Source organism: Centropristis striata, chromosome 3 (genome assembly GCF_030273125.1).
Source record: "Centropristis striata isolate RG_2023a ecotype Rhode Island chromosome 3, C.striata_1.0, whole genome shotgun sequence".
Taxonomy (NCBI): Eukaryota; Metazoa; Chordata; class Actinopteri; order Perciformes; family Serranidae; genus Centropristis; species Centropristis striata.
This window is the reverse complement of record NC_081519.1, coordinates 41,334,907-41,362,712: the sequence shown is the minus strand read 5'-3', so window position 1 is coordinate 41,362,712 and position 27,806 is coordinate 41,334,907. Positions and strand designations below refer to the sequence as shown.

At 37.8% G+C, this 27,806-nt stretch overlaps 3 protein-coding genes across 3 annotated transcripts; all 3 read right to left on the bottom strand.

Annotated features, from left to right (window-relative positions):
* Positions 1 to 4,204: 4,204 nt before the first annotated feature.
* Positions 4,205 to 10,267, bottom strand: LOC131968125 (mucin-3B-like). Its single transcript, XM_059328868.1, has 9 exons — positions 9,936 to 10,267; positions 9,653 to 9,777; positions 8,471 to 8,535; positions 8,170 to 8,372; positions 6,934 to 7,099; positions 4,957 to 5,121; positions 4,495 to 4,565; positions 4,336 to 4,382; positions 4,205 to 4,246 (listed from the first exon to the last, which is right to left on the bottom strand). Exons 1-9 carry the CDS (start codon positions 10,258 to 10,260, stop codon positions 4,205 to 4,207), a joined length of 1,209 nt encoding a protein of 402 aa, XP_059184851.1. The 5' UTR covers positions 10,261 to 10,267.
* A 2,685-nt stretch (positions 10,268 to 12,952) lies between these two features.
* On the bottom strand, positions 12,953 to 20,945 carry LOC131968124 (uncharacterized). Its single transcript, XM_059328867.1, has 16 exons — positions 20,904 to 20,945; positions 20,621 to 20,753; positions 20,338 to 20,462; positions 19,116 to 19,180; positions 18,815 to 19,017; positions 18,503 to 18,665; positions 18,217 to 18,331; positions 17,853 to 18,007; positions 15,382 to 15,530; positions 15,141 to 15,251; positions 14,853 to 14,977; positions 14,217 to 14,281; positions 13,919 to 14,121; positions 13,607 to 13,769; positions 13,361 to 13,435; positions 12,953 to 13,106 (listed from the first exon to the last, which is right to left on the bottom strand). Exons 1-16 carry the CDS (start codon positions 20,943 to 20,945, stop codon positions 12,953 to 12,955), a joined length of 2,046 nt encoding a protein of 681 aa, XP_059184850.1.
* A 2,692-nt stretch (positions 20,946 to 23,637) lies between these two features.
* Positions 23,638 to 27,554, bottom strand: LOC131968123 (uncharacterized). Its single transcript, XM_059328865.1, has 8 exons — positions 27,533 to 27,554; positions 26,444 to 26,554; positions 26,156 to 26,280; positions 25,520 to 25,584; positions 25,219 to 25,421; positions 24,907 to 25,069; positions 24,303 to 24,409; positions 23,638 to 23,813 (listed from the first exon to the last, which is right to left on the bottom strand). Exons 1-8 carry the CDS (start codon positions 27,552 to 27,554, stop codon positions 23,638 to 23,640), a joined length of 972 nt encoding a protein of 323 aa, XP_059184848.1.
* Positions 27,555 to 27,806: the final 252 nt, after the last annotated feature.

Here is a 27,806-nt window from a genome sequence, read left to right as displayed (position 1 = left end):
GTTACCAAATATAGTTCTTTGCCTGATAAAGCATTAATGTAACAAAAGGCAGCAGTTTGAACCACCTGGGCACCCTGTAAAGCCTTTCACCTGCTGAGCTGCTCGGTGACAACATGGGTGGCGACCAAAAGACCGGCTGCTCATTTTGAAAGATCAAGTGCCAGATGAACTAATGAAGCTTGTGGTTTGTAATTGTCATCTAAGCAAAACACATTATTTCACTACTGTGGAAGTAAAAAAACAGAACTCCGACACATCACTCTCTAAGACTCGACTAATTTCATGACTTTTGATTTTTTTTTTTCAAATAAAACTTGATCATAAATGCACATGAAATGCATTATGATTATCTGTGAGGTTTAGTTCAAATTTATTTACAGAGTATTACATACTTAAAGCAACACAATGTGCAAAATACAATACATGCAAGCATGCATTTGGTTAAAAACAGACAAGTATACGCATGCACACATGAATGCACTGGTAATAAAAGTAAGTGAATAAGTGAATTAAAACAGGAGCGGACTGTGCAAATAAATAATTCAGCTAAAAACAGCAACAGACAGTATAAAGCACTGTTATGATTCCTTAAAATCAGGAGTTGCTCGACCTAGTTAAGCACAATGATAAAAAAAGAAATTTGTCAAGTATACTTTTGAAAGAACTAAGCATCGGGCTTTCTCTTTGTCAAGACAGATTTTGTCTTTTTCTCAAACATGCTGTTGGATTTCGACCCTCACTTGGATTCAGTTCAGGTATCGAGTCTGTGGGACTCAACTTCCAGCTGTAGCGGCTCAGCTGCATCAAATGTATTTTTGGCCTGAGCTAATTAGATAGAAGTCCTTTGCACTGCTGATGGATTAACAAGTGGAACAAACTTGTTTTAATGATAAGAATTATTACAGTAATTATGATTACTGCCTCAGTAATTGCTTGATTAGTCTGAGTGGAAGACAGCATGTCTGTTCTCTGTGACTGGCTCTTAATACACACACACGCACGCACACACACACACACACACACACACACATATATATATATATACTTTTGGTTACTGCACATCTGCATATTCTCAAAAGCCAAAATAAGGAGCGTTTGCAGGTTCAGTGTTGACTCTTTTGAGGTTATTCTGATTCCCATCACATTTTCCAAAACAACTTGCAGTAAGATAATCTCGAAAATCTTCTATTTAATTCCACAGTGTGCATTTATAATTTTCTTTAGTTGTAACTTTTCTTATCGTTTGCCGTGAGGGATGGACAAAGTTGTAAATATTTAACTTAGACGGAGGTGTTGCTGGTTAAATTTTACTCAGGTCAGAGTACTTGTAAAGAAAATATAGTACATCAAGTGAAGGTAAAGAACTTGGTCACAGGTCTGTCCTCTGAGTGGGCCACTAGGTGGACACAAACAGCCACCAGTGAACATTATAGGGACGTTGAGGACCAGCAGCAGGGACGTGCAGCAGCATTTTGAAGCACAGTGGCACCGTTTAAAAAAGATCTCATGAATGTCAGAATCACAGCGAATAAGACTGGCAGGAACAACAATATTGGACTGTTGTTACCTGATGCTGAAAGTACAAAATCCCAATTCTGGTCACTGGCGAGGGTAATTAAACAAAGACACATTTTCACTCTAATTCCCTTCATAGATAATAATTAATGGCATTAAACCCCCCTTTGACTCTGTGCCTCTCTTTGAACATGCTGTAAAGGCAAGAAGGTAAATTGAGTGTGTGTCTGCCATCTAGTGACAGGATGCTGTTACTGACTTTGAGGGACATTCACATGCAGCCATGAGCCTCTCAGACTTGGGGGTCTTGGGGGAGAAATAATCTGATTTACACTTATTCAAATATAAATATCCACCTCTCTGATACGATACGGTTGTGCATTTTGCAGACAAAGAACTATATTTGGTAACTTCAGGTAATATTTAGAGAAAAAAGTTGCAAATTTACTAGATTAAAGTGGCAAATCTACAAGAAAAAAAGTCGCAGATTTAAGAGACTTAAAGTAGCAAGTCTGTGCGAAAAAAAGTCGCAGATTTACGAGAAAAAAGTAGGAAAAAAGCTACTTTTTTCTCCCAGATTCACCAATTTCAACCCTAGAGAATATTGGAGGATATTACATACTGCCAGAATGTGTAAAAAAACATACGAAAATAATATTTTGAGAAAAAAAGTTTACGAGATTAAAGTGGCAAATCTACGAGAAAAAAAATTGCAGATTTATGAGATTTATAGTGGTGAATCTGAGCGAAAAAAGTAGCTTTTTTCCCACTTTTTTCTTGTAAATCTGCAACTTTTTTTTTTGTAGATTTGCCACTTTAATCTAGTAAATTTGCAACTTTTTTCTCGAAATATTACCTGAAGTTACCAAATATAGTTCTTTGCCTGATAAAGGGTTAAGGCTCCGGGTCCTCACCAATTTGTTGATCCATTATTTACAAAGTGCTGCGGTGAGATCAGACAGCTGTAGAATCAGATAAAGGCGAGCCTTGATGCTCCTACCACCATCTGCTTCTACCAGGAAGGTAAATATTGAGTTATTTTGAGCAATATGTTGATAATTATGCAGTGAGAAATTAGCTTTAGCTCAGTGGTAGCCAACAGAGTGAAACTGAAGGACACGCATTTTATCTGTATAATATTATATGTCTTTGTAGCCCACAATCCACTGCATTTCGGTTAATTTCCTTTAATTGGGTCAGATTCTGGTCGGATTACGCTCACAGTGCAATTGAGCCACATTAGCAGTAGCGGTTCTAGTCCAGTTTTACTGTGGGGGCCAAGCAGGGGCCAGTGTTTAATCAGAGGGGCACATTAAAAAACAGCAAAGATTATATTTTATTATATTGCATTCAAACCCTTTATTTTAGCTTATTTAAAAATCTCATTTAAGTATATTTGGAAGATACAAATTCATTGATGAAACAAGGAGACTTACCAACAATAATAACTATTTTTGTTCAACAATGACATTTCTCATTTTTGTGCACAATTACTTTTTTTATTTTGAAAGTGCAGTACAGTGAGAATGATCTATTTTAATATATATACACAAGCTTTTATTGCACAATTAAACTATTATACAATGGACACATGCTGGGTGTGCAATTTTGTGTACAATGAGATATTGTTTGAACAAAAAATAGGTAATTCATCGTTATAAATTGAAATTAAATTTAAACACAGTTAAGAAGTGTAAACGTTCACTCTATTTTTGTTTTGTTAGGTGAAGCATATCGCTCACTTATTTGTTTTTAGTTATGTTTTGTGTTTTCAACTATATATTTGATAGTGTTGGACCCCAGGAAGAATAACTGTGGCTTCGCTGCCACTAACGGGGATCTTAATAATAAACTAAACTAAACGAACAAGTCTTTAACCGCACCAGAGTTTGATTATTATTGAATACTTTTTACATCACTGGGCGTATCCATATGTCAAATATTACACAAAGAGGCACAGCCCATTGCAGCAATTTATTAAATACTAGGCTACCAAAAACATTGACATTTGAATGTTAACTTGCTCCAACCCTCATGTCAACACTGATAAAGTCTACACTCATTCAGAACAGCTTGAAAACATTTCAATTTTATTCTTATAAGTAGCTTAAGTCCTGGTTCCCATTGCATCTACGTAAACTCAGAGCATTTTCTACATTTTTTAAATTATTTAATGCATTCTTAGTAAATGTAGACGTATAATGCTTGCAGCAAAAAGCCAGGAGGTCAAAAATGTTCTCAGAGATAAGAGCGTGTGACGTCAACAGAGCTGAAACAACCCCTGGGCAAAAGTTTCAGTATGGGACGTGATTAAATAAGTTTTACATATTTTTGTTTTACCTTGCGATTTTCTATATTGCAGCACAGTATTGCTCGCTGACAACAAACACAATAAAATCATAGTGCAGCATAATGAGGAGAACATCAATAACAGCTTAACACATTACAATGGCTGTGGTGTAAAATAAATGAGTCTGACCTGATATGATCATTTTTATATCAGGGCAAAAAAGGCAACATTTAATTACAATCAATATAAATAAAGTCATAAATATCATAATAACAATTTACGAGTATATCACGTGCAATATAAAGTTAGTAGCTCATACTGATTTGTAATTTTCCTGAATGCTAGCATTAAAAAAACATTGTAATTCAAACAAAAAAAAAATTCAGTCTGTAGCCTTCATCAAGGGTTGACGTTCCGAACCTCTGGACGTCTTGTTGTGGGCTGGAGAGAAACAAGAACGACATTATAACTACAACCTTAAATTCATCAGTATTTCTAAAGGTACTGTATGTAATAGTAAACAAGAATACCTGAAATCGGGGTGTATAAGTGCCTGCAAATCCCAAGTTGTGACCTCCTGGAAAAAAAGAATATGATAATATTAAAAACAGGAAATGCTAAGAGTCATAACTGAGAAATTGTTAAAACACATCAGTGATTACAATGAAAAAAGAGACACAAACACACACCTGTGTTAGAGAAGTCAAAGAAATCCTCTTCAAAAGCAGACAGTCTTCTGTTGTAGGAGTTGCTTCTTTTCCTAAAATAAAAAGAGCTTAATTGATTTGATTGACCATTGGGATATTACTATATACACTGTAAAAAATGTTTGTATAAGAATAGCACAAAACTTTTACTTTTACTGTCATAAACAGTAGGAAACACGCAGTTTTGCTGTAAAAATATAACATTTTCATGTAAAGTTAATGGAGAAATACCATGATGTCACAATGAAACAATTACCCTAAAAATAACAGGACCTTTCATTCTAAATTACACATTTTGCTGATATTTATATTTACAGTCGAAAACCCACTCACTGTATTTTTTACGGTGAAGTTCTGGCAACCACAGCTGCCGGTAATTTACCGTAATTTTAACAGATTCTTTTTTACAGTGTAGGAAGATGCATAACAAGCATTATAACTCACCAAATACGCATATGTCTCTTTTTGACAATCACAGCAATGACAATGATAATGAAGATCAGGAGTGCTCCAGCCAATGATCCAAACAGCGCGCCCCAGAAACCTGGACCGCGGCGGAAAAGTTCACACTGTGGGCCGTAAAACTGCTCAAGGCTGGAGCTGAAGCAGCTGGACAGAAGGACGACAAGAGGGAAAAGCATTAATAAGACATAATATTAAGAGCAAAAGTAAAAGTATTTAAGCTCCCTGGAATTAGGGTAAAAACTGGTCTTTATCCCATAAGAACCCAGACCTGTTTATCCTTAAAGGAAAATGATGGGGGATATACCACAGACCAAGTGGACCACATTGAACACATTTATGATGTTTTAATAAAATAAATACTACCTCTAAATGTCAAAGATCTGTGATATGACATACATGTTACATTGGGCATTTATGGAAGTTATGTTTATGATATTTCTTATTTTAAAATAAATAAACTAGACAACTTTTCTGCTTACAGAAACACAAATTTGCCTTTTTCTTTGCATCTCCACCACATATACTACCGGTCAAAAGTTTTAGAACACCCCAATTTTTCCAGTTTTTTATTGAAATTCAAGCAGTTCAAGTCAAATGAACAGCTTGAAAGGGTACAAAGGTAAGTGGTGAACTGCCAGAGGTAAATAAAAAAAGGTAAGCTTAACCAAAACTGAAAAATAATGTACATTTCAGAATTATACAAGTAGGCCTTTTTTCAGGGAACAAGAAATGGGTTAACAACTTAACTCTATGGAGTCTTGGGCTATTTTGTCCATTTTTTAATTCTTTTCATGTCTTTGTAAGTCATTTTGTGTCTTTTTTTGTCATTTTGTGTCTTTTTTTAGTCCTTTAGTCCAACATAAAATGTAATTTTGAATCTTTTTTTTAACTTTCAAAACACTATCATGCTCAATAAAGAATTTTAAATGTTGCAAATGTGCATTAATTTCAGAGTACACTGAGACATTAAACTGCATAATTTTCAATTAAATTCTGAAAAAGTTGGTGTGTTCTAAAACTTTTGACCAGTAGTGTATATCAAAATTGTGACAGGATAGGATAGGATTATTTTTTGTTTATATTTGGTCAAATGTACTTTGACCAAATATAAATATATGAATATATGTATATGAATATACTGATTAGAATTTAAATTGTTAAATGAGTTTAAACAAAAATAAGCTTTTTGAAATTAGCTACTTTTTAACATTTCTGTTTCCAGTCAGACACATATTTTGGAGAAGTCACTTCTTGTCACAGTCAAACAGTCTTGCTGAGGGACTTAATGAGTTAATGTGAAGCATAAAGCTGAATATGGGAGATTCTAGAACATTTAAAGTGTTTGTTACACGCGTGTCACCATGGGTTCCAGTGGTGGGAAAAGTATTTAGATCTCTTACTTAAGTAAAAGTACTAACACCACACTGTGAAATGACTCCACTACAAGTAAAAGTCCTGCATTCAAAACTTACTGAAGTAAAAGTACAAAAGGATCAGCATCAAAATGTACTTATAGTGTCAAAAATAAAAGTACTCGTTATGCAGAATGGACCCACTCAGATTGTAATATTTATTCCAAATATATTATTACATTAGGCTATTTGTATTGATGCATTTATGTAAGTGCTTTAATTTTTCTAAAGACATGGCTCATTTTAACTACTTAATATACTGTTATAAGATTTAATTTAAAAAAAAAACACTTTTAATTAATCATGTTTGTTTATGTTAAATCTCGACCTGAAAAGTAACTAAAGCTATCAGCTAAATTAAGTGGAGTGAAAAGTACAATATTTGCCTCTAAATGTAGTGAAGTAGAAGTATAAAGTTACATAAAATGGAAATACTCAAGTAAAGTACAAGTACCTCAAAATTATACTTAAGTACAGTACTTGAGTAAATGTACTTTGTACTGTTACTTTCCACCACTGATGGGTTCTTATGGGTTTTACTTACCTACAGAGGGGCCCTCTGTGGATGTCATTGTCACACCGTCCGTGTTGATGACAGTAATCAGGGTTTGTTTTGCACGGTCCAGCACACTGCCACAGACCGTTAACAATCTCTGCTGTGTAACCAACAAACTGAGAGCAGTTTATGAAAGGCTCCAATTGGGTGATATCTGATGGAAAGAAGGGAAAAAAGATGTATTATAGATTATATGTACAGTATATATGTAGCCAGGTCAATTTTTTTATTTAATTTTGTTTATTTGTTTTCCCTAAACAAAATATTTTTTCTCTGTTGTGAACTTCCCCAAAAATATAATTATTTTCTGCCTGTAAAAAAGTTCCTATGGTGGTTATCAATTCATGCCTTTTGTTCCTCTGGGGAGTTGTTTTGGCGTTACACCACCTAGCATCAAAGAGCTGTGTGTGCTCAAAGTGGGTGAGTTATAAAATAAAATAAATTTCTCTCTATTTATTTTCACTATTTTTTCCATTCAAAACCACAATATGTTGATATATAATGCTATGTAAGAAGTTTATGAATTGTGGGTCAAGCTTACAGTTACTTACAATTTATAAATTTAACTTTAAATCTAGTTATGCATTCAGAGTTAGCTAACTAAGCCTTATGCTAGTTAAAACTTTTTTATTTTTATTTCTCTCTCTTTTATGCTGATTTGAAATTGTGTTATCTCATGTGTCATGTATAGTTTTATTGTGGTTTATGTGAATTTTAATTTTATTTTTTTTGTAGAAGGTGGAGAGTGGCTGTGTGTTTTTTTCCATTTTTCCTGTGAAGGTATGCCAGTTGTTTAATTTAGTTCATGTTCTTAATATTTTTGCACTATAAAAAATTAGATATGCGGGCAAAATTATTTTTTTTTAGACTGTGAGAGGTGTGTAAGAGAGTTTATGTATTTTCATGTTGTTTATAATGTAGTATAGGCTATATCATTTATTGTGCGATATAAAAAAAAGAGCTGTGTGTGCTCAAAGTGGAGGGTGGAGAGTGGCTGTGTGGCTCCTGTGTAACGCCTGTGTTTTTTTTTCATTTTTCCTGTGAAGAAAAACCCCCCACAGATACTTAACCACGTCTCAATTATTTCAACAAAACACAACGCAGTGTGAGAGCAGAAAGCCGTCTGCTACATATAGAAATGTTGATAAAGAAATGAAGACACAGACTGTTAAAAGCAGCAATAAGTCAAATATAGTCAAATTAGAACTGACAGAGTACACTTACTTGTAATATTTGGTGGCTGGAAAGTGACTCCATTCAACAGCACAGCTGAATTATTAAAGGCCTTAGAAATGTTTTTGAGGTTTTTTGTATCATTCAAGATATTAGTCAGCACCCCTTCAAGCTGATTGTTGACAAAGTCGATTTGAGTTTCATTGTTCAGATAGTTGTACACTGCCACGCTCTCCGCAACAACACTTCCTTCTCTATTAAAGAAAATAAGAAAGAAATGGAATAAAACATCTTTGACACGATTAAAGAGTAATTTAAATAACTGTAGTAGTAAAGATGACTGAAAACCTACGACAACTTGATGACTTGTACTTCTTTAAAGGATTGTGGATCTGCTTCTCTGCAAAGGGCTTCAAGCTACAACACAGGACAGTTATTATAGCATGTTTATAACAAAAAATGAAAAAAATATTATAGTATTAAAGGTGATGTATCTGATATTCAGAGGATATCAATTGACTGCACATGGCTCTCAACATAGCACTGGCTGAGCTGGCGGCTAGCAGCAAGTCTTGCAAAAGTGTTAAAAATGGCAACAGAGCAGATGGAGACAGGCCTGCCCATAATTAATATTATTTGTTACTTTAGTAAAATGGAAAATGCAAAGAGTGGCACCAAGTGGGACACACACACAGGAACTACACTGCAAAAAAAGAAAAGTTGGGTGAACTCAAAATTTCAAGGCATCAAACTTCGATAAAATGTTATGTTGGACAATTAAACAAAATATTTTGAGTTTTGTCTTTGAGTTTGCTCAACTCTGAATTTCTCTGGCACGATTGTAACGCCGCTATGAAATGTCAGCTAATGTTGTGACCACAATTTTGAGTTAGCATTGATATGCTAATGGCTACTCTTGTAGCTGAAACAAGCAGCGCCGCTAGCATCAGTTAGCCGCGAGCTTTCGCTAATGACAAAATTTCACAACAAAGAAATAAGAGTTAGCAGAACTATTGTCCCTTGTTTTGAACCCCATCTAAGTAACAACTCACAAACTTGTTTTTGAGCAGACAACTGGCTTCCTTTGTTGTGCTAACATTATTGCCCTAAATGTCAGTAATTTATATTTACAAGTTTTACCAAATTAAATCACTGTTTTAGGCCAAAAAATACAAGTTGGCTTTTTTGCAGTGTATAGTGAGGTAACATGCACACACTGCCAGACAGACAACAAAAGGGTCATAGAGGATCAGATTAAAACGCCTAGATGGAGTGTGACTTCATACTCTAGGAAGGACGACATGGATTAACTACATTTACAAAAGAAAATATTTGTTTTCTGCTATATTAATGCTGTGAATGCCGTCTACAGCACCTTTAACATCAAAACAACAAAACACAAATAAATACAAAAGGCCGTTATGTAATCAGTAACAGGCACACTTATGTGTTACAAAATTAAGTTGAAAGAGAAAAGTAAATACTCCTACATTTAAAATACAAAAAGTCTTGCAACAATTAAAAAACTGTCTACCTGTTTTTCTAATGTCTTGATGAATTCTAATGATTGAGGTGAGCTCAGGTTATTAAAAGCTGGCTGAAAAGTGACACTGATTTCCAGAGTGAAATTAGACTTTCGGGTTGGTAATGCTCCAGTATCTGAAAAACAACCAAGAAGACAACATTAATTTTGTAAAAACATACAATGCAATAACATTATACATTCAACGCTAAGGGGTAGAATATCAAAACCAGAATGACACACTATATTATTTCTGCAAGATTTTGAAGAACTAATAAGAAATGAAAAACCTCACCAACATGAGCTTTTGTGTCATTCATTCCAAGAGAGCAGACATCTCCAAAAACAAACTCTTGACAGTGGCAGAGACATCTTCCAAGTGTCACGTTGAATTCACAGGTACCACCGATACATTGACAGTTCTCACACTGAGAAGTTGGAGACAATGTTGTCCCCAAGGCAGAAGTTGAATGGGGAATAATGGTAGATGTTGAATGATTGACTGTTGTAAATTTCTTTGTGCTCATTATTTCCACCGATGTCAAAGCCTTTGACGTTGGTAATGGTCCAGTATTCACTGTGCTTGTTGATGTTGTAGCAGATGTAGATGGTGTCTCCATTGTTGAAGACAGCATAGTTGTAGATGTTTCCTGGCTTGGTATTGGCAGCTGAGTTGTGCTGGTGCCTGTCACGGTAGTTTCACTTCTCTGTTCAGCAGATGTTTGAGTGAAATGAGAAGTTATTGGAATCAATGTAGATTGTGAACTTGGTGATGTCTCTTTAGATGTTGGGGAAAGGATTGTTGTTGGGGAATGACCAGTGTTGGTCGAGCTTGTTTCTTCACTGGTGGTGAGTAATGACGTTGAGGCTGGTAATATAGATGTTACTTTTGGTGTCACAGTTGTAGCAGATGTAGATGGCATCTTTGTTGATAAAGACATCTCAGTTGTAGATATTTCTTGACTTGTTAATGGAAGAATAGTTGTGCTGGTGCCAGTTCTGGTTGTTTCACGTATGTGTTCAGCAGATGTTTGAGTGAAATGAGAAGTTAATGGAGTGAATGTAGATTGTGAACTTGGTGATGTCTCTTTAGATGTTGGGGAAAGGATTGTTGTTGGGGAATGACCAGAGTTGGTTGAGCTTGTTTCTTCATTTGTGGTGAGTAATGATGTTGAGGCTGTTAATGCATTTGTTGCCGAGGGTGTCACAGTTGTAGCAGATGTAGATGGTGTCTCTGTTGATGAAGACAACATTGTTGTAGTTGTTTCCTGGCTTGTTAATGGCAGCTGAGTTGTGCTGGTGCCTCTTGTGGTTGTTTCACTTCTGTGTTCAGCAGATGTTTGAGTGATATGAGAAGTTATTGGAATCAATGTAGATTGTGAACTTGGTGATGTCTCTTTAGATGTTGGGGAAAGGATTGTTGTTGGGGTTTGACCAGAGTTGGTTGAGCTTGTTTCTTCATTGGTGGTGAGTAATGACGTTGAGGCTGTTAATGCATTTGTTGCCGAGGGTGTCACAGTTGTAGCAGATGTAGATGGTGTTTCCATTGTTGAAGACAACATAGTTGCAGATGTTTCCTGGCTTGTTAATGGCACCTGAGTGGTACTGGTGCCTGTTGTGGTTGTTTCACTTCTGTGTTCAGCAGATGTTTGAGTAAAATGAGAAGTTAATGGAGTGAATGTAGATTGTGAACTTGGTGACGTCTCATTAGACATTGGGAAAAGGATTGTTGTTGGGGTATGACCAGAGTTGGTTGGGCTTGTTTCTTCATTGGTGGTGAGTAATGACGTTGAGGCTGTTAATGCATTTGTTGCCGTGGGTGTCACAGTTGTAGCAGATGTAGATGGTGTTTCCATTGTTGAAGACAACATAGTTGCAGATGTTTCCTGGCTTGTTAATGGCACCTGAGTGGTACTGGTGCCTGTTGTGGTTATTTCACTTCTGTGTTCAGCAGATGTTTGAGTGAAATGAGAAGTTATTGGAGTGAATGTAGATTGTGAACTTGGTGATGTCTCTTTAGATGTGGGGGAAAGGATTGTTGTTGGGGAATGACCAGTGTTGGTCGAGCTTGTTTCTTCATTTGTGGTGAGAAATGAAGTTGAGGCTGTTAATGGATTTGTTGCTTTCGGTGTCACAGTTGTAGCAGATGTAGATGGTGTCTCTGTTGATGAAAACAACATTGTTGTAGTTGTTTCCTGGCTTGTTAATGGCAGCTGAGTTGTGCTGGTGCCTGTCACGGTAGTTTCACTTCTCTGTTCAGCAGATGTTTGAGTGATATGAGAAGTTATTGGAATCAATGTAGATTGTGAACTTGGTGATGTCTCTTTAGATGTTGGGGAAAGGATTGTTGTTGGGGTTTGACCAGAGTTGGTTGAGCTTGTTTCTTCATTGGTGGTGAGTAATGACGTTGAGGCTGTTAATGCATTTGTTGCCGAGGGTGTCACAGTTGTAGCAGATGTAGATGGTGTTTCCATTGTTGAAGACAACATAGTTGCAGATGTTTCCTGGCTTGTTAATGGCACCTGAGTGGTACTGGTGCCTGTTGTGGTTGTTTCACTTCTGTGTTCAGCAGATGTTTGAGTAAAATGAGAAGTTAATGGAGTGAATGTAGATTGTGAACTTGGTGACGTCTCATTAGACATTGGGAAAAGGATTGTTGTTGGGGTATGACCAGAGTTGGTTGGGCTTGTTTCTTCATTGGTGGTGAGTAATGACGTTGAGGCTGTTAATGCATTTGTTGCCGTGGGTGTCACAGTTGTAGCAGATGTAGATGGTGTTTCCATTGTTGAAGACAACATAGTTGCAGATGTTTCCTGGCTTGTTAATGGCACCTGAGTGGTACTGGTGCCTGTTGTGGTTATTTCACTTCTGTGTTCAGCAGATGTTTGAGTGAAATGAGAAGTTATTGGAGTGAATGTAGATTGTGAACTTGGTGATGTCTCTTTAGATGTGGGGGAAAGGATTGTTGTTGGGGAATGACCAGTGTTGGTCGAGCTTGTTTCTTCATTTGTGGTGAGAAATGAAGTTGAGGCTGTTAATGGATTTGTTGCTTTCGGTGTCACAGTTGTAGCAGATGTAGATGGTGTCTCTGTTGATGAAAACAACATTGTTGTAGTTGTTTCCTGGCTTGTTAATGGCAGCTGATTTGTGCTGGTGCCTGTCACGGTAGTTTCACTTCTCTGTTCAGCAGATGTTTGAGTGATATGAGAAGTTATTGGAATCAATGTAGATTGTGAACTTGGTGATGTCTCTTTAGATGTTGGGGAAAGGATTGTTGTTGGGGTTTGACCAGAGTTGGTTGAGCTTGTTTCTTCATTGGTGGTGAGTAATGACGTTGAGGCTGTTAATGCATTTGTTGCCGAGGGTGTCACAGTTGTAGCAGATGTAGATGGTGTTTCCATTGTTGAAGACAACATAGTTGCAGATGTTTCCTGGCTTGTTAATGGCACCTGAGTGGTACTGGTGCCTGTTGTGGTTATTTCACTTCTGTGTTCAGCAGATGTTTGAGTGAAATGAGAAGTTATTGGAGTGAATGTAGATTGTGAACTTGGTGATGTCTCTTTAGATGTGGGGGAAAGGATTGTTGTTGGGGAATGACCAGTGTTGGTCGAGCTTGTTTCTTCATTTGTGGTGAGAAATGAAGTTGAGGCTGTTAATGGATTTGTTGCTTTCGGTGTCACAGTTGTAGCAGATATAGATGGTGTCTCAGTTGAAGAAGACATCGTTCTTGTTGACGTTTCCTGGCTTGTTAATGGAAATGTAGTTGTGCTGGTGCTCATTGGTGTTGTTTCATTTCTATGTTGAGAAGATATTTAAGTGAAAAGAGAAGTTAGTGGAGTGAATGTAGATTGTTAATTGGTTGACAGCCCAGGATTTGCAGGGAAAATTATTGTCCTACACATTGAAAAGTCTTAAGACGTATTTAAGCTTCTTACTGTTCAATTAAAAACAGGTGTTTTTACTTACATACAAATTGGTCCTTTGTTAATGTCATTGAAACATTGTCCATGTTGACAGTAATCAGGGTTTGTTTTGCACGGTCCAGCACACTGCCATTGACCGTTAACAATCTCTGTTGTGTAATTAGCAAACCTAGAGCAGTTTATGAAAGGCTCCAGATCTGTGATATCTGATAGACAGATACATAAAAGATGTATTTATTATTTTTTACAAGTAACATAATACAAATATAGAAATGCTGCTGAAGAAATGAAGACACACTGAAAGTGCAAAGAAAAAATTTGTCAAATGTGTTTAGAACTGACATAGTACACTTACTTGTGACATTAGGTGACTGGAAAGTGACTCCATTCAACTCCACAGCTGAATTATTAAAGGCCTTAGAAATGTTTTTGAGGTTTTTTGTATCATTCAAGATATTAGTCAGCACCCCTTCAAGCTGATTGTTGACAAAGTCGATTTGAGTTTCATTGTTCAGATAGTTGTACACTGCCACGCTCTCCGCAACAACACTTCCTTCTCTATGAAAGAAAATAAAGAAATTGTATAAAACTTCTTTGACCTGATTAAAGAGTAATTTAAATAATTGCAGCAGTACAGATTAATGCAAACCTACGATAACTTGATGACTTGTACTTCTTTAAACGATTGTGGATCTGCTTCTCTGCAAAGGGCTTCAAGCTACAACACAGGACAGTTATTATAGCATGTTTATTACAAAAAATGAAAAAAATATTATCGTATTAAAGGTGATGTATCTGATATTCAGAGGATATCAATTGACTGCACATGGCTCTCAACATAGCACTGGCTGAGCTGGCGGCTAAACGTTTATACATGATATTAATTGCTACTTTAGTAAAATGGGAAATGCAAAGAGTGGCACCAAGTGGGACACGCACACAGGGAACTATAGTGAGGTAACATGCACACACTGCCAGACAGACAACAAAAGGGTCATAGAGGATCAGATTAAAACACCTAGATGGAGTGTGACTTCATACTCTAGGAAGGACGACATGGCTTAACTACATTTACAAAAGAAAATATTTGTTTTCTGCTATATGAATGCTGTGAATGCCGTCTACAGCACCTTTAACATCAAAACAACAAAACACAAATAAATACAAAAGGCTGTTATGTAATCAGTAACAGGCACACTTATGTGTTACAAAATTAAGTTGAAAGAGAAAAGTAAATACTCATACATTTAAAATACAAAAAGTCTTGCAACAATTAAAAAATTGTCTACCTGTTTTTCTAATGTCTTGATGAATTCTAATGATTGAGGTGAGCTCAGGTTATTAAAAGCTGGCTGAAAAGTGACACTGATTTCCAGAGTGAAATTAGACTTTCGGGTTGGTAATGCTCCAGTATCTAAAAAACAACCAAGAAGACAACATTAATTTTACATTGTAAAAACATACTATGCAATAACATTAAACATTCAACGCTAAGGGGTAGAATATCAAAACCAGAATCAGACACGTTATTATTTCTACAAGATTTTGAAGAACTAATAAGAAATGAAAAACCTCACCAACATGAGCTGTTGTGTCATTCATTCCAAGAGAGCAGACATCTCCAAAAACAAACTCTTGACAGTGGCAGAGACATCTTCCAAGTGTCACGTTGAATTCACAGGTACCACCTTTACATGAACAGTTCTCACACTGAGAAGTTGGAGATAACGTTGTCCCCAAGGCAGAAGATGAATGGGGAATAATGGTAGATGTTGAATGATTGACTGTTGTAAATTTCTTTGTGCTCATTATTTCCACCGATGTCAAAGCCTTTGACGTTGGTAATGGTCCAGTATTCACTGTGCTTGTTGGTATTGTAGCAGATGTAGATGGCGTCTCCATTGTTGAAGACAACATTGTTGTAGTCGTTTCCAAGCTTGTTAATGGCAGCTGAGTCGTGCTGGTGCCTGTCAAGGGAGTTTCACTTCTCTGTTCAGCAGATGTTTGAGTGATATGAGAAGTTAATGGAGTGAATGTAGATTGTGAACTTTGTGATGTCTCTTTAGATGTGGGGGAAAGGATTGTTGTTGGGGAATGACCAGTGTTGGTCGAGCTTGTTTCTTCATTGGTGGTGAGTAATGACGTTGAAGCTGTTAATATAGATGTTACTTTTGGTGTCACAGTTGTAGCAGATGTAGATGGCGTTTCTGTTGATGAAGACAACTTAGTTGTAGATATTCCTTGACTTGTTAATGGAAGACTAGTTGTGCTGGTGCCAGTTCTGGTTGTTTCACTTCTGTGTTCAGCAGATGTTTGAGTGAAATGAGAAGTTAATGGAGTGAATGTAGATTGTGAACTTGGTGATGTCTCTTTAGACATTGGGGAAAGGATTGTTGTTGGGGTTTGACCAGAGTTGGTTGGGCTTGTTTCTTCATTGGTGGTGAGTAATGACGCTGGGGCTGTTAATATAGATGTTACTTTTGGTGTCAAAGTTGTAGCAGATGTAGATGGCATCTTTGTTGATAAAGACATCTCAGTTGTAGATATTTCTTGACTTGTTAATGGAAGACTAGTTGTGCTGGTGCCAGTTCTGGTTGTTTCACTTCTGTGTTCAGCAGATGTTTGAGTGAAATGAGAAGTTAATGGAATGAATGTAGATTGTGAACTTGGTGATGTCTCTTTAGACATTGGGGAAAGGATTGTTGTTGGGGTTTGACCAGAGTTGGTTGGGCTTGTTTCTTCATTGGTGGTGAGTAATGATGTTGAGGCTGTTAATGGATTTGTTGTTTTCGGTGTCACAGTTGTAGCAGATGTAGATGGTGTCTCAGTTGATGAAGACAACATTGTTGTAGATATTTCTTGACTTGTTAATGGAAGACTAGTTGTGCTGGTGCCAGTTCTGGTTGTTTCACTTCTGTGTTCAGCAGATGTTTGAGTGAAATGAGAAGTTAATGGAGTGAATGTAGATTGTGAACTTGGTGATGTCTCTTTAGACATTGGGGACAGGATTGTTGTTGGGGAATGTCCAGAGTTGGTTGGGCTTGTTTCTTCATTGGTGGTGAATAATGACGTTGGGGCTGTTAATATAGATGTTAATTTTGGTGTCACAGTTGTAGCAGATGTAGATGGCATCTGTGTTGATAAAGACATCTTAGTTGTAGATATTTCTTGACTTGTTATTGGAAGACTAGTTGTGCTGGTGCCAGTTCTGGTTGTTTCACTTCCGGGTTCAGCAGATGTTTGAGTGAAATGAGAAGTTAATGGAGTGAATGTAGATTGTGAACTTGGTGATGTCTCTTTAGACATTGGGGAAAGGATTGTTGTTGGGGTTTGACCAGAGTTGGTTGGGCTTGTTTCTTCATTGGTGGTGAGTAATGACGTTGAGGCTGTTAATGCATTTATTGCCGTGGGTGTCACAGTTGTAGCAGATGTAGATGGTGTCTCCGTTGATGAAGACAACATTGTTGTAGTTGTTTCCTGGCTTGGTAATGGCAGCTGAGTTGTGCTGGTGCCTGTCACGGTAGTTTCACTTCTCTGTTCAGCAGATGTTTGAGTGATGTGAGAAGTTATTGGAATCAATGTAGATTGTGAACTTGGTGATGTCTCTTTAGATGTTGGGGAAAGGATTGTTGTTGGGGTTTGACCAGAGTTGGTTGAGCTTGTTTCTTCATTGGTGGTGAGTAATGACGTTGAGGCTGTTAATGCATTTGTTGCCGTGGGTGTCACAGTTGTAGCAGATGTAGATGGTGTTTCCATTGTTGAAGACAACATAGTTGCAGATGTTTCCTGGCTTGTTAATGGCACCTGAGTGGTACTGGTGCCTGTTGTGGTTGTTTCACTTCTGTGTTCAGCAGATGTTTGAGTAAAATGAGAAGTTAATGGAGTGAATGTAGATTGTGAACTTGGTGACGTCTCATTAGACATTGGGAAAAGGATTGTTGTTGGGGTATGACCAGAGTTGGTTGGGCTTGTTTCTTCATTGGTGGTGAGTAATGACGTTGAGGCTGTTAATGCATTTGTTGCCGTGGGTGTCACAGTTGTAGCAGATGTAGATGGTGTTTCCATTGTTGAAGACAACATAGTTGCAGATGTTTCCTGGCTTGTTAATGGCACCTGAGTGGTACTGGTGCCTGTTGTGGTTGTTTCACTTCTGTGTTCAGCAGATGTTTTAGTGAAATGAGAAGTTATTGGAGTGAATGTAGATTGTGAACTTGGTGATGTCTCTTTAGATGTGGGGGAAAGGATTGTTGTTGGGGAATGACCAGAGTTGGTTGAGCTTGTTTCTTCACTGGTGGTGAGTAATGACATTGAGGCTGTTAATATAGATGTTACTTTTGGTGTCACAGTTGAAGCAGATGTAGATGGTGTCTCCGTTGATGAAGACAACATTGTTGTAGTTGTTTCCTGGCTTGTTAATGGCAGCTGAGTCGTGCTGGTGCCAGTTCTGGTTGTTTCACTTCTGTGTTCAGCAGATGTTTTAGTGAAATGAGAAGTTAATGGAGTGAATGTAGATTGTGAACTTGGTGATGTCTCTTTAGATGTGGGGGAAAGGATTGTTGTTGGGGTTTGACCAGAGTTGGTTGAGCTTGTTTCTTCATTTGTGGTGAGAAATGAAGTTGAGGCTGTTAATGGATTTGTTGCTTTCGGTGTCACAGTTGTAGCAGATGTAGATGGTGTCTCAGTTGAAGAAGACATCGTTCTTGTTGACGTTTCCTGGCTTGTTAATGGAAATGTAGTTGTGCTGGTGCTCATTGGTGTTGTTTCATTTCTATGTTGAGAAGATATTTAAGTGAAAAGAGAAGTTAGTGGAGTGAATGTAGATTGTTAATTGGTTGACAGCCCAGGATTTGCAGGGAAAATGATTGTCCTACACATTGAAAAGTCTTAAGACGTATTTAAGCTTCTTACTGTTCAATTAAAAACAGGTGTTTTTACTTACATACAAATTGGTCCTTTGTTAATGTCATTGAAACATTGTCCATGTTGACAGTAATCAGGGTTTGTTTTGCACGGTCCAGCACACTGCCATTGACCGTTAACAATCTCTGTTGTGTAATTAGCAAACCTAGAGCAGTTTATGAAAGGCTCCAGATCTGTGATATCTGATAGACAGATACATAAAAGATGTATTTATTATTTTTTACAAGTAACATAATACAAATATAGAAATGCTGCTGAAGAAATGAAGACACGCTGAAAGTGCAAAGAAAAAATGAGTCAAATGTGTTTAGAACTGACATAGTACACTTACTTGTGACATTAGGTGACTGGAAAGTGACTCCATTCAACTCCACAGCTGAATTATTAAAGGCCTTAGAAATGTTTTTGAGGTTTTTTGTATCATTCAAGATATTTGTCAGCACCCCTTCAAGCTGATTGTTGACAAAGTCGATTTGAGTTTCATTGTTCAGATAGTTGTACACTGCCACGCTCTCCGCAACAACACTTCCTTCTCTATTAAAGAAAATAAGAAAGAAATTGTATAAAACATCTTTGACACGATTAAAGAGTCATTTAAATAACTGTAGCAGTAAAGATGAATGAAAACCTACGACAACTTGATGACTTGTACTTCTTTAAACGATTGTGGATCTGCTTCTCTGCAAAGGGCTTCAAGCTACAACACAGGACAGTTATTATAGCATGTTTATAACAAAAAATGAAAAAAATTATAGTATTAAAGGTGATGTATCTGATATTCAGAGGATATCAATTGACTGCACATGGCTCTCAACATAGCACTGGCTGAGCTGGCGGCTAGCAGCAAGTCGTGCAAAAGTGTTAAAAATGGCAACAGAGCAGATGGAGACAGGCCTGCCTATAGCATTATATTAATTGTTACTTTAGTAAAATGGAAAATGCAAAGAGTGGCACCAAGTGGGACACACACACAGGAACTACACTGCAAAAAAAGAAAAGTTGGGTGAACTCAAAATTTCAAGGCAACAAACTTTGATAAAAAGTTGGACAATAAAACTAAATATTTTAAGTTTTGTTTTTGAGTTTGCTCAACTCTGAATTTTTCTGGCATGATTGTAACGCCGCTATGAAATGTCAGCTAATGTTGTGACCACAATTTTGAGTTAGCATTGATATGCTAATGGCTACTCTTGTAGCTGAAACAAGCAGCGCCGCTAGCATCAGTTAGCCGCTAGCATCAGGTAGCCGTGAACATCAGTTAGCCGCTAGCTTTCGCTAATGACCGAATTTCACAACAAAGAAATAAGAGTTAGCAGAACTATTGTCCCTTGTTTTGAACCCCAACTTAAAGATATAAGTAACAACAACTCACAAACTTGTTTTTGAGCAGACAACTGGCTTCCTTTGTTGTGCTAACATTATTGCCCTAAATGTCAGTAATTTATATTTACAAGTTTTACCAAATTAAATCACTGTTTTAGGCCAAAAAATACAAGTTGGCTTTTTTGCAGTGTATAGTGAGGTAACATGCACACACTGCCAGACAGACAACAAAAGGGTCATAGAGGATCAGATTAAAACCCCTAGATGGTGTGTGACTTCATACTCTAGGAAGGACGACATGGCTTAACTACATTTACAAAAGAAAATATTTGTTTTCTGCTATATTAATGCTGTGAATGCCATCTACAGCACCTTTAACATCAAAACAACAAAACACAAATAAATACAAAAGGCCGTTATGTAATCAGTAACAGGCACACTTATGTGTTACAAAATTAAGTTGAAAGAGAAAAGTAAATACTCCTACATTTAAAATACAAAAAGTCTTGCAACAATTAAAAAACTGTCTACCTGTTTTTCTAATGTCTTGATGAATTCTAATGATTGAGGTGAGCTCAGGTTATTAAAAGCTGGCTGAAAAGTGACACTGATTTCCAGAGTGAAATTAGACTTTCGGGTTGGTAATGCTCCAGTATCTGAAAAACAACCAAGAAGACAACATTAATTTTGTAAAAACATACTATGCAATAACATTATACATTCAACGCTAAGGGGTAGAATATCAAAACCAGAATGGCACACTATATTATTTCTGCAAGATTTTGAAGAACTAATAAGGAATGAAAAACCTCACCAACATGAGCTTTTGTGTCATTCATTCCAAGAGAGCAGACATCTCCAAAAACAAACTCTTGACAGTGGCAGAGACATCTTCTAAGTGTCACGTTGAATTCACAGGTACCACCGATACATTGACAGTTCTCACACTGAGAAGTTGGAGACAATGTTGTCCCCAAGGCAGAAGTTGAATGGGGAATAATGGAAGATGTTGAATGATTGACTGTTGTAAATTTCTTTGTGCTCATTATTTCCACCGATGTCAAAGCCTTTGACGTTGGTAATGGTCCAGTATTCACTGTGCTTGTTGATGTTGTAGCAGATGTAGATGGTGTCTCCATTGTTGAAGACAGCATAGTTGTAGATGTTTCCTGGCTTGGTATTGGCAGCTGAGTTGTGCTGGTGCCTGTCACGGTAGTTTCACTTCTCTGTTCAGCAGATGTTTGAGTGAAATGAGAAGTTATTGGAATCAATGTAGATTGTGAACTTGGTGATGTCTCTTTAGATGTTGGGGAAAGGATTGTTGTTGGGGAATGACCAGTGTTGGTCGAGCTTGTTTCTTCACTGGTGGTGAGTAATGACGTTGAGGCTGTTAATATAGATGTTACTTTTGGTGTCACAGTTGTAGCAGATGTAGATGGTGTCTCCGTTGATGAAGACAACTTAGTTGTAGATATTTCTTGACTTGTTAATGCAAGAATAGTTGTGCTGGTGCCAGTTCTGGTTGTTTCACGTATGTGTTCAGCAGATGTTTGAGTGAAATGAGAAGTTAATGGAGTGAATGTAGATTGTGAACTTGGTGATGTCTCTTTAGATGTTGGGGAAAGGATTGTTGTTGGGGAATGACCAGAGTTGGTTGAGCTTGTTTCTTCATTTGTGGTGAGTAATGATGTTGAGGCTGTTAATGCATTTGTTGCCGAGGGTGTCACAGTTGTAGCAGATGTAGATGGTGTCTCTGTTGATGAAGACAACATTGTTGTAGTTGTTTCCTGGCTTGTTAATGGCAGCTGAGTTGTGCTGGTGCCTGTCACGGTAGTTTCACTTCTCTGTTCAGCAGATGTTTGAGTGATATGAGAAGTTATTGGAATCAATGTAGATTGTGAATTTGGTGATGTCTCTTTAGATTTTGGAGAAAGGATTGTTGTTGGGGTTTGACCAGAGTTGGTTGAGCTTGTTTCTTCATTGGTGGTGAGTAATGACGTTGAGGCTGTTAATGCATTTGTTGCCGAGGGTGTCACAGTTGTAGCAGATGTAGATGGTGTTTCCATTGTTGAAGACAACATAGTTGCAGATGTTTCCTGGCTTGTTAATGGCACCTGAGTGGTACTGGTGCCTGTTGTGGTTGTTTCACTTCTGTGTTCAGCAGATGTTTGAGTAAAATGAGAAGTTAATGGAGTGAATGTAGATTGTGAACTTGGTGACGTCTCATTAGACATTGGGAAAAGGATTGTTGTTGGGGTATGACCAGAGTTGGTTGGGCTTGTTTCTTCATTGGTGGTGAGTAATGACGTTGAGGCTGTTAATGCATTTGTTGCCGAGGGTGTCACAGTTGTAGCAGATGTAGATGGTGTTTCCATTGTTGAAGACAACATAGTTGCAGATGTTTCCTGGCTTGTTAATGGCACCTGAGTGGTACTGGTGCCTGTTGTGGTTGTTTCACTTCTGTGTTCAGCAGATGTTTGAGTGAAATGAGAAGTTATTGGAGTGAATGTAGATTGTGAACTTGGTGATGTCTCTTTAGATGTGGGGGAAAGGATTGTTGTTGGGGAATGACCAGTGTTGGTCGAGCTTGTTTCTTCATTTGTGGTGAGAAATGAAGTTGAGGCTGTTAATGGATTTGTTGCTTTCGGTGTCACAGTTGTAGCAGATGTAGATGGTGTCTCTGTTGATGAAGACAACATTGTTGTAGTTGTTTCCTGGCTTGTTAATGGCAGCTGAGTTGTGCTGGTGCCTGTCACGGTAGTTTCACTTCTCTGTTCAGCAGATGTTTGAGTGATGTGAGAAGTTATTGGAATCAATGTAGATTGTGAACTTGGTGATGTCTCTTTAGATGTTGGAGAAAGGATTGTTGTTGGGGTTTGACCAGAGTTGGTTGAGCTTGTTTCTTCATTGGTGGTGAGTAATGACGTTGAGGCTGTTAATGCATTTGTTGCCGAGGGTGTCACAGTTGTAGCAGATGTAGATGGTGTTTCCATTGTTGAAGACAACATAGTTGCAGATGTTTCCTGGCTTGTTAATGGCACCTGAGTGGTACTGGTGCCTGTTGTGGTTGTTTCACTTCTGTGTTCAGCAGATGTTTGAGTGAAATGAGAAGTTATTGGAGTGAATGTAGATTGTGAACTTGGTGATGTCTCTTTAGATGTCGGGGAAAGGATTGTTGTTGGGGAATGACCAGTGTTGGTCGAGCTTGTTTCTTCATTTGTGGTGAGAAATGAAGTTGAGGCTGTTAATGGATTTGTTGCTTTCGGTGTCACAGTTGTAGCAGATGTAGATGGTGTCTCTGTTGATGAAGACAACATTGTTGTAGTTGTTTCCTGGCTTGTTAATGGCAGCTGAGTTGTGCTGGTGCCTGTCACGGTAGCTTCACTTCTCTGTTCAGCAGATGTTTGAGTGATATGAGAAGTTATTGGAATCAATGTAGATTGTGAACTTGGTGATGTCTCTTTAGATGTTGGGGAAAGGATTGTTGTTGGGGTTTGACCAGAGTTGGTTGAGCTTGTTTCTTCATTGGTGGTGAGTAATGACGTCGAGGCTGTTAATGCATTTGTTGCCGAGGGTGTCACAGTTGTAGCAGATGTAGATGGTGTTTCCATTGTTGAAGACAACATAGTTGCAGATGTTTCCTGGCTTGTTAATGGCACCTGAGTGGTACTGGTGCCTGTTGTGGTTGTTTCACTTCTGTGTTCAGCAGATGTTTGAGTGAAATGAGAAGTTATTGGAGTGAATGTAGATTGTGAACTTGGTGATGTCTCTTTAGATGTGGGGGAAAGGATTGTTGTTGGGGAATGACCAGTGTTGGTCGAGCTTGTTTCTTCATTTGTGGTGAGAAATGAAGTTGAGGCTGTTAATGGATTTGTTGCTTTCGGTGTCACAGTTGTAGCAGATGTAGATGGTGTCTCTGTTGATGAAGACAACATTGTTGTAGTTGTTTCCTGGCTTGTTAATGGCAGCTGAGTTGTGCTGGTGCCTGTCACGGTAGTTTCCCTTCTCTGTTCAGCAGATGTTTGAGTGATATGAGAAGTTATTGGAATCAATGTAGATTGTGAACTTGGTGATGTCTCTTTAGATGTTGGAGAAAGGATTGTTGTTGGGGTTTGACCAGAGTTGGTTGAGCTTGTTTCTTCATTGGTGGTGAGTAATGACGTTGAGGCTGTTAATGGATTTGTTGCTTTCGGTGTCACAGTTGTAGCAGATGTAGATGGTGTCTCTGTTGATGAAGACAACATTGTTGTAGTTGTTTCCTGGCTTGTTAATGGCAGCTGAGTTGTGCTGGTGCCTGTCACGGTAGTTTCACTTCTCTGTTCAGCAGATGTTTGAGTGATGTGAGAAGTTATTGGAATCAATGTAGATTGTGAACTTGGTGATGTCTCTTTAGATGTTGGAGAAAGGATTGTTGTTGGGGTTTGACCAGAGTTGGTTGAGCTTGTTTCTTCATTGGTGGTGAGTAATGACGTTGAGTCTGTTAATGCATTTGTTGCCGAGGGTGTCACAGTTGTAGCAGATGTAGATGGTGTTTCCATTGTTGAAGACAACATAGTTGCAGATGTTTCCTGGCTTGTTAATGGCACCTGAGTGGTACTGGTGCCTGTTGTGGTTGTTTCACTTCTGTGTTCAGCAGATGTTTGAGTGAAATGAGAAGTTATTGGAGTGAATGTAGATTGTGAACTTGGTGATGTCTCTTTAGATGTGGGGGAAAGGATTGTTGTTGGGGAATGACCAGTGTTGGTCGAGCTTGTTTCTTCATTTGTGGTGAGAAATGAAGTTGAGGCTGTTAATGGATTTGTTGCTTTCGGTGTCACAGTTGTAGCAGATGTAGATGGTGTCTCAGTTGAAGAAGACATTGTTCTTGTAGACGTTTCCTGGCTTGTTAATGGAAATGTAGTTGTGCTGGGGCTCATTGGTGTTGTTTCATTTCTATGTTGAGAAGATATTTAAGTGAAAAGAGAAGTTAGTGGAGTGAATCTAGATTAATTGGTTGACAGCCCAGGATTTGTAGGGAAAATGATTGTCCTACACATTGAAAAGTCTTAAGACGTATTTAAGCTTCTTACTGTTCAATTAAAAACAGGTGTTTTTACTTACATACAAATTGGTCCTTTGTTAATGTCATTGAAACATTGTCCATGTTGACAGTAATCAGGGTTTGTTTTGCACGGTCCAGCACACTGCCATTGACCGTTAACAATCTCTGTTGTGTAATTAGCAAACCTAGAGCAGTTTATGAAAGGCTCCAGATCTGTGATATCTGATAGGCAGATACAAAAAAGATGTATTTATTATTTTTTACAAGTAACATAATACAAATGTAGAAATGCTGCTGAAGAAATGAAGACACACTGAAAGTGCAAAGAAAAAATTAGTCAAATGTGTTTAGAACTGACATAGTACACTTACTTGTGACATTAGGTGACTGGAAAGTGACTCCATTCAACTCCACAGCTGAATTATTAAAGGCCTTAGAAATGTTTTTGAGGTTTTTTGTATCATTCAAGATATTAGTCAGCACCCCTTCAAGCTGATTGTTGACAAAGTCGATTTGAGTTTCATTGTTCAGATAGTTGTACACTGCCACGCTCTCCGCAACAACACTTCCTTCTCTATTAAAGAAAATAAGAAAGAAATTGTATAAAACATTTTTGACCTGATTAAAGAGTAATTTAAATCATTGTAGCAGTACAGATTAATGCAAACTTACGATAACTTGATGACTTGTACTTCTTTAAACGATTGTGGATCTGCTTCTCTGCAAAGGGCTTCAAGCTACAACACAGGACAGTTATTATAGCATGTTTATAACAAAAAATGAAAAAAATACTATCGTATTAAAGGTGATGTATCTGATATTCAGAGGATATCAATGGACTGCACATGGCTCTCAACATAGCACTGGCTGAGCTGGTGGCTAAACGTTTAAACATTATATTAATTGTTACTTTAGTAAAATGGGAAATGCAAAGAGTGGCACCAAGTGGGACACACACAAAGGAAACTATAGTGAGGTAACATGCACACACTGCCAGACAGACAACAAAAGGGTCATAGAGGATCAGATTAAAACACCTAGATGGAGTGTGACTTCATACTCTAGGAAGGACGACATGGCTTAACTACATTTACAAAAGAAAATATTTGTTTTCTGCTATATTAATGCTGTGAATGCCATCTACAGCACCTTTAACATCAAAACAACAAAACACAAATAAATACAAAAGGCCGTTATGTAATCAGTAACAGGCACACTTATGTGTTACAAAATTAAGTTGAAAAAGAAAAGTAAATACTCCTACATTTAAAATACAAGAAGTGTTGCAACAATTAAAAAAGTGTCTACCTGTTTTTCTAATGTCTTGATGAATTCTAATGATTGAGGTGAGCTCAGGTTATTAAAAGCTGGCTGAAAAGTGACACTGATTTCCAGAGTGAAATTAGACTTTCGGGTTGGTAATGCTCCAGTATCTAAAAAACAACCAAGAAGAAAACATTAATTTTACATTGTAAAAACACACTATGCGATAACGTTATACATTCAACGCTAAGGGGTAGAATATCAAAACCAGAATCAGATACGTTATTATTTCTACAAGATTTTGAAGAACTAATAAGAAATGAAAAACCTCACCAACATGAGCTGTTGTGTCATTCATTCCAAGAGAGCAGACATCTCCAAAAACAAACTCTTGACAGTGGCAGAGACATCTTCCAAGTGTCACGTTGAATTCACAGGTACCACCTTTACATGAACAGTTCTCACACTGAGAAGTTGGAGATAACGTTGTCCCCAAGGCAGAAGTTGAATGGGGAATAATGGTAGATGTTGAATGATTGACTGTTGTAAATTTCTTTGTGCTCATTATTTCCACCGATGTCAAAGCCTTTGACGTTGGTAATGGTCCAGTATTAACTGTGCTTGTTGATATTGTAGCAGATGTAGATGGTGTTTCCATTGTTGAAGACAACATAGTTGCAGATGTTTCCTGGCTTGTTAATGGCACCTGAGTGGTACTGGTGCCTGTTGTGGTTGTTTCACTTCTGTGTTCAGCAGATGTTTGAGTGAAATGAGAAGTTATTGGAGTGAATGTAGATTGTGAACTTGGTGATGTCTCTTTAGATGTGGGGGAAAGGATTGTTGTTGGGGAATGACCAGTGTTGGTCGAGCTTGTTTCTTCATTTGTGGTGAGAAATGAAGTTGAGGCTGTTAATGGATTTGTTGCTTTCGGTGTCACAGTTGTAGCAGATGTAGATGGTGTCTCTGTTGATGAAGACAACATTGTTGTAGTTGTTTCCTGGCTTGTTAATGGCAGCTGAGTTGTGCTGGTGCCTGTCACGGTAGTTTCACTTCTCTGTTCAGCAGATGTTTGAGTGATATGAGAAGTTGTTGGAATCAATGTAGATTGTGAACTTGGTGATGTCTCTTTAGATGTTGGGGAAAGGATTGTTGTTGGGGTTCGACCAGAATTGGTTGAGCTTGTTTCTTCATTGGTGGTGAGTAATGACGTTGAGGCTGTTAATGCATTTGTTGCCGAGGGTGTCACGGTTGTAGCAGATGAAGATGGTGTTTCCATTGTTGAAGACAACATAGTTGCAGATGTTTCCTGGCTTGTTAATGGCACCTGAGTGGTACTGGTGCCTGTTGTGGTTGTTTCACTTCTGTGTTCAGCAGATGTTTGAGTGAAATGAGAAGTTAATGGAGTGAATGTAGATTGCGAACTTGGTGACGTCTCATTAGACATTGGGAAAAGGATTGTTGTTGGGGTTTGACCAGAGTTGGTTGGGCTTGTTTCTTCATTGGTGGTGAGTAATGACGTTGAGGCTGTGAATGCATTTGTTGCCGTGGGTGTCACAGTTGTAGCAGATGTAGATGGTGTCTCTGTTGATGAAGACAACATTGTTGTAGTTGTTTCCTGGCTTGTTAATGGCAGCTGAGTTGTGCTGGTGCCTGTCACGGTAGTTTCACTTCTGTGTTCAGCAGATGTTTGAGTGAT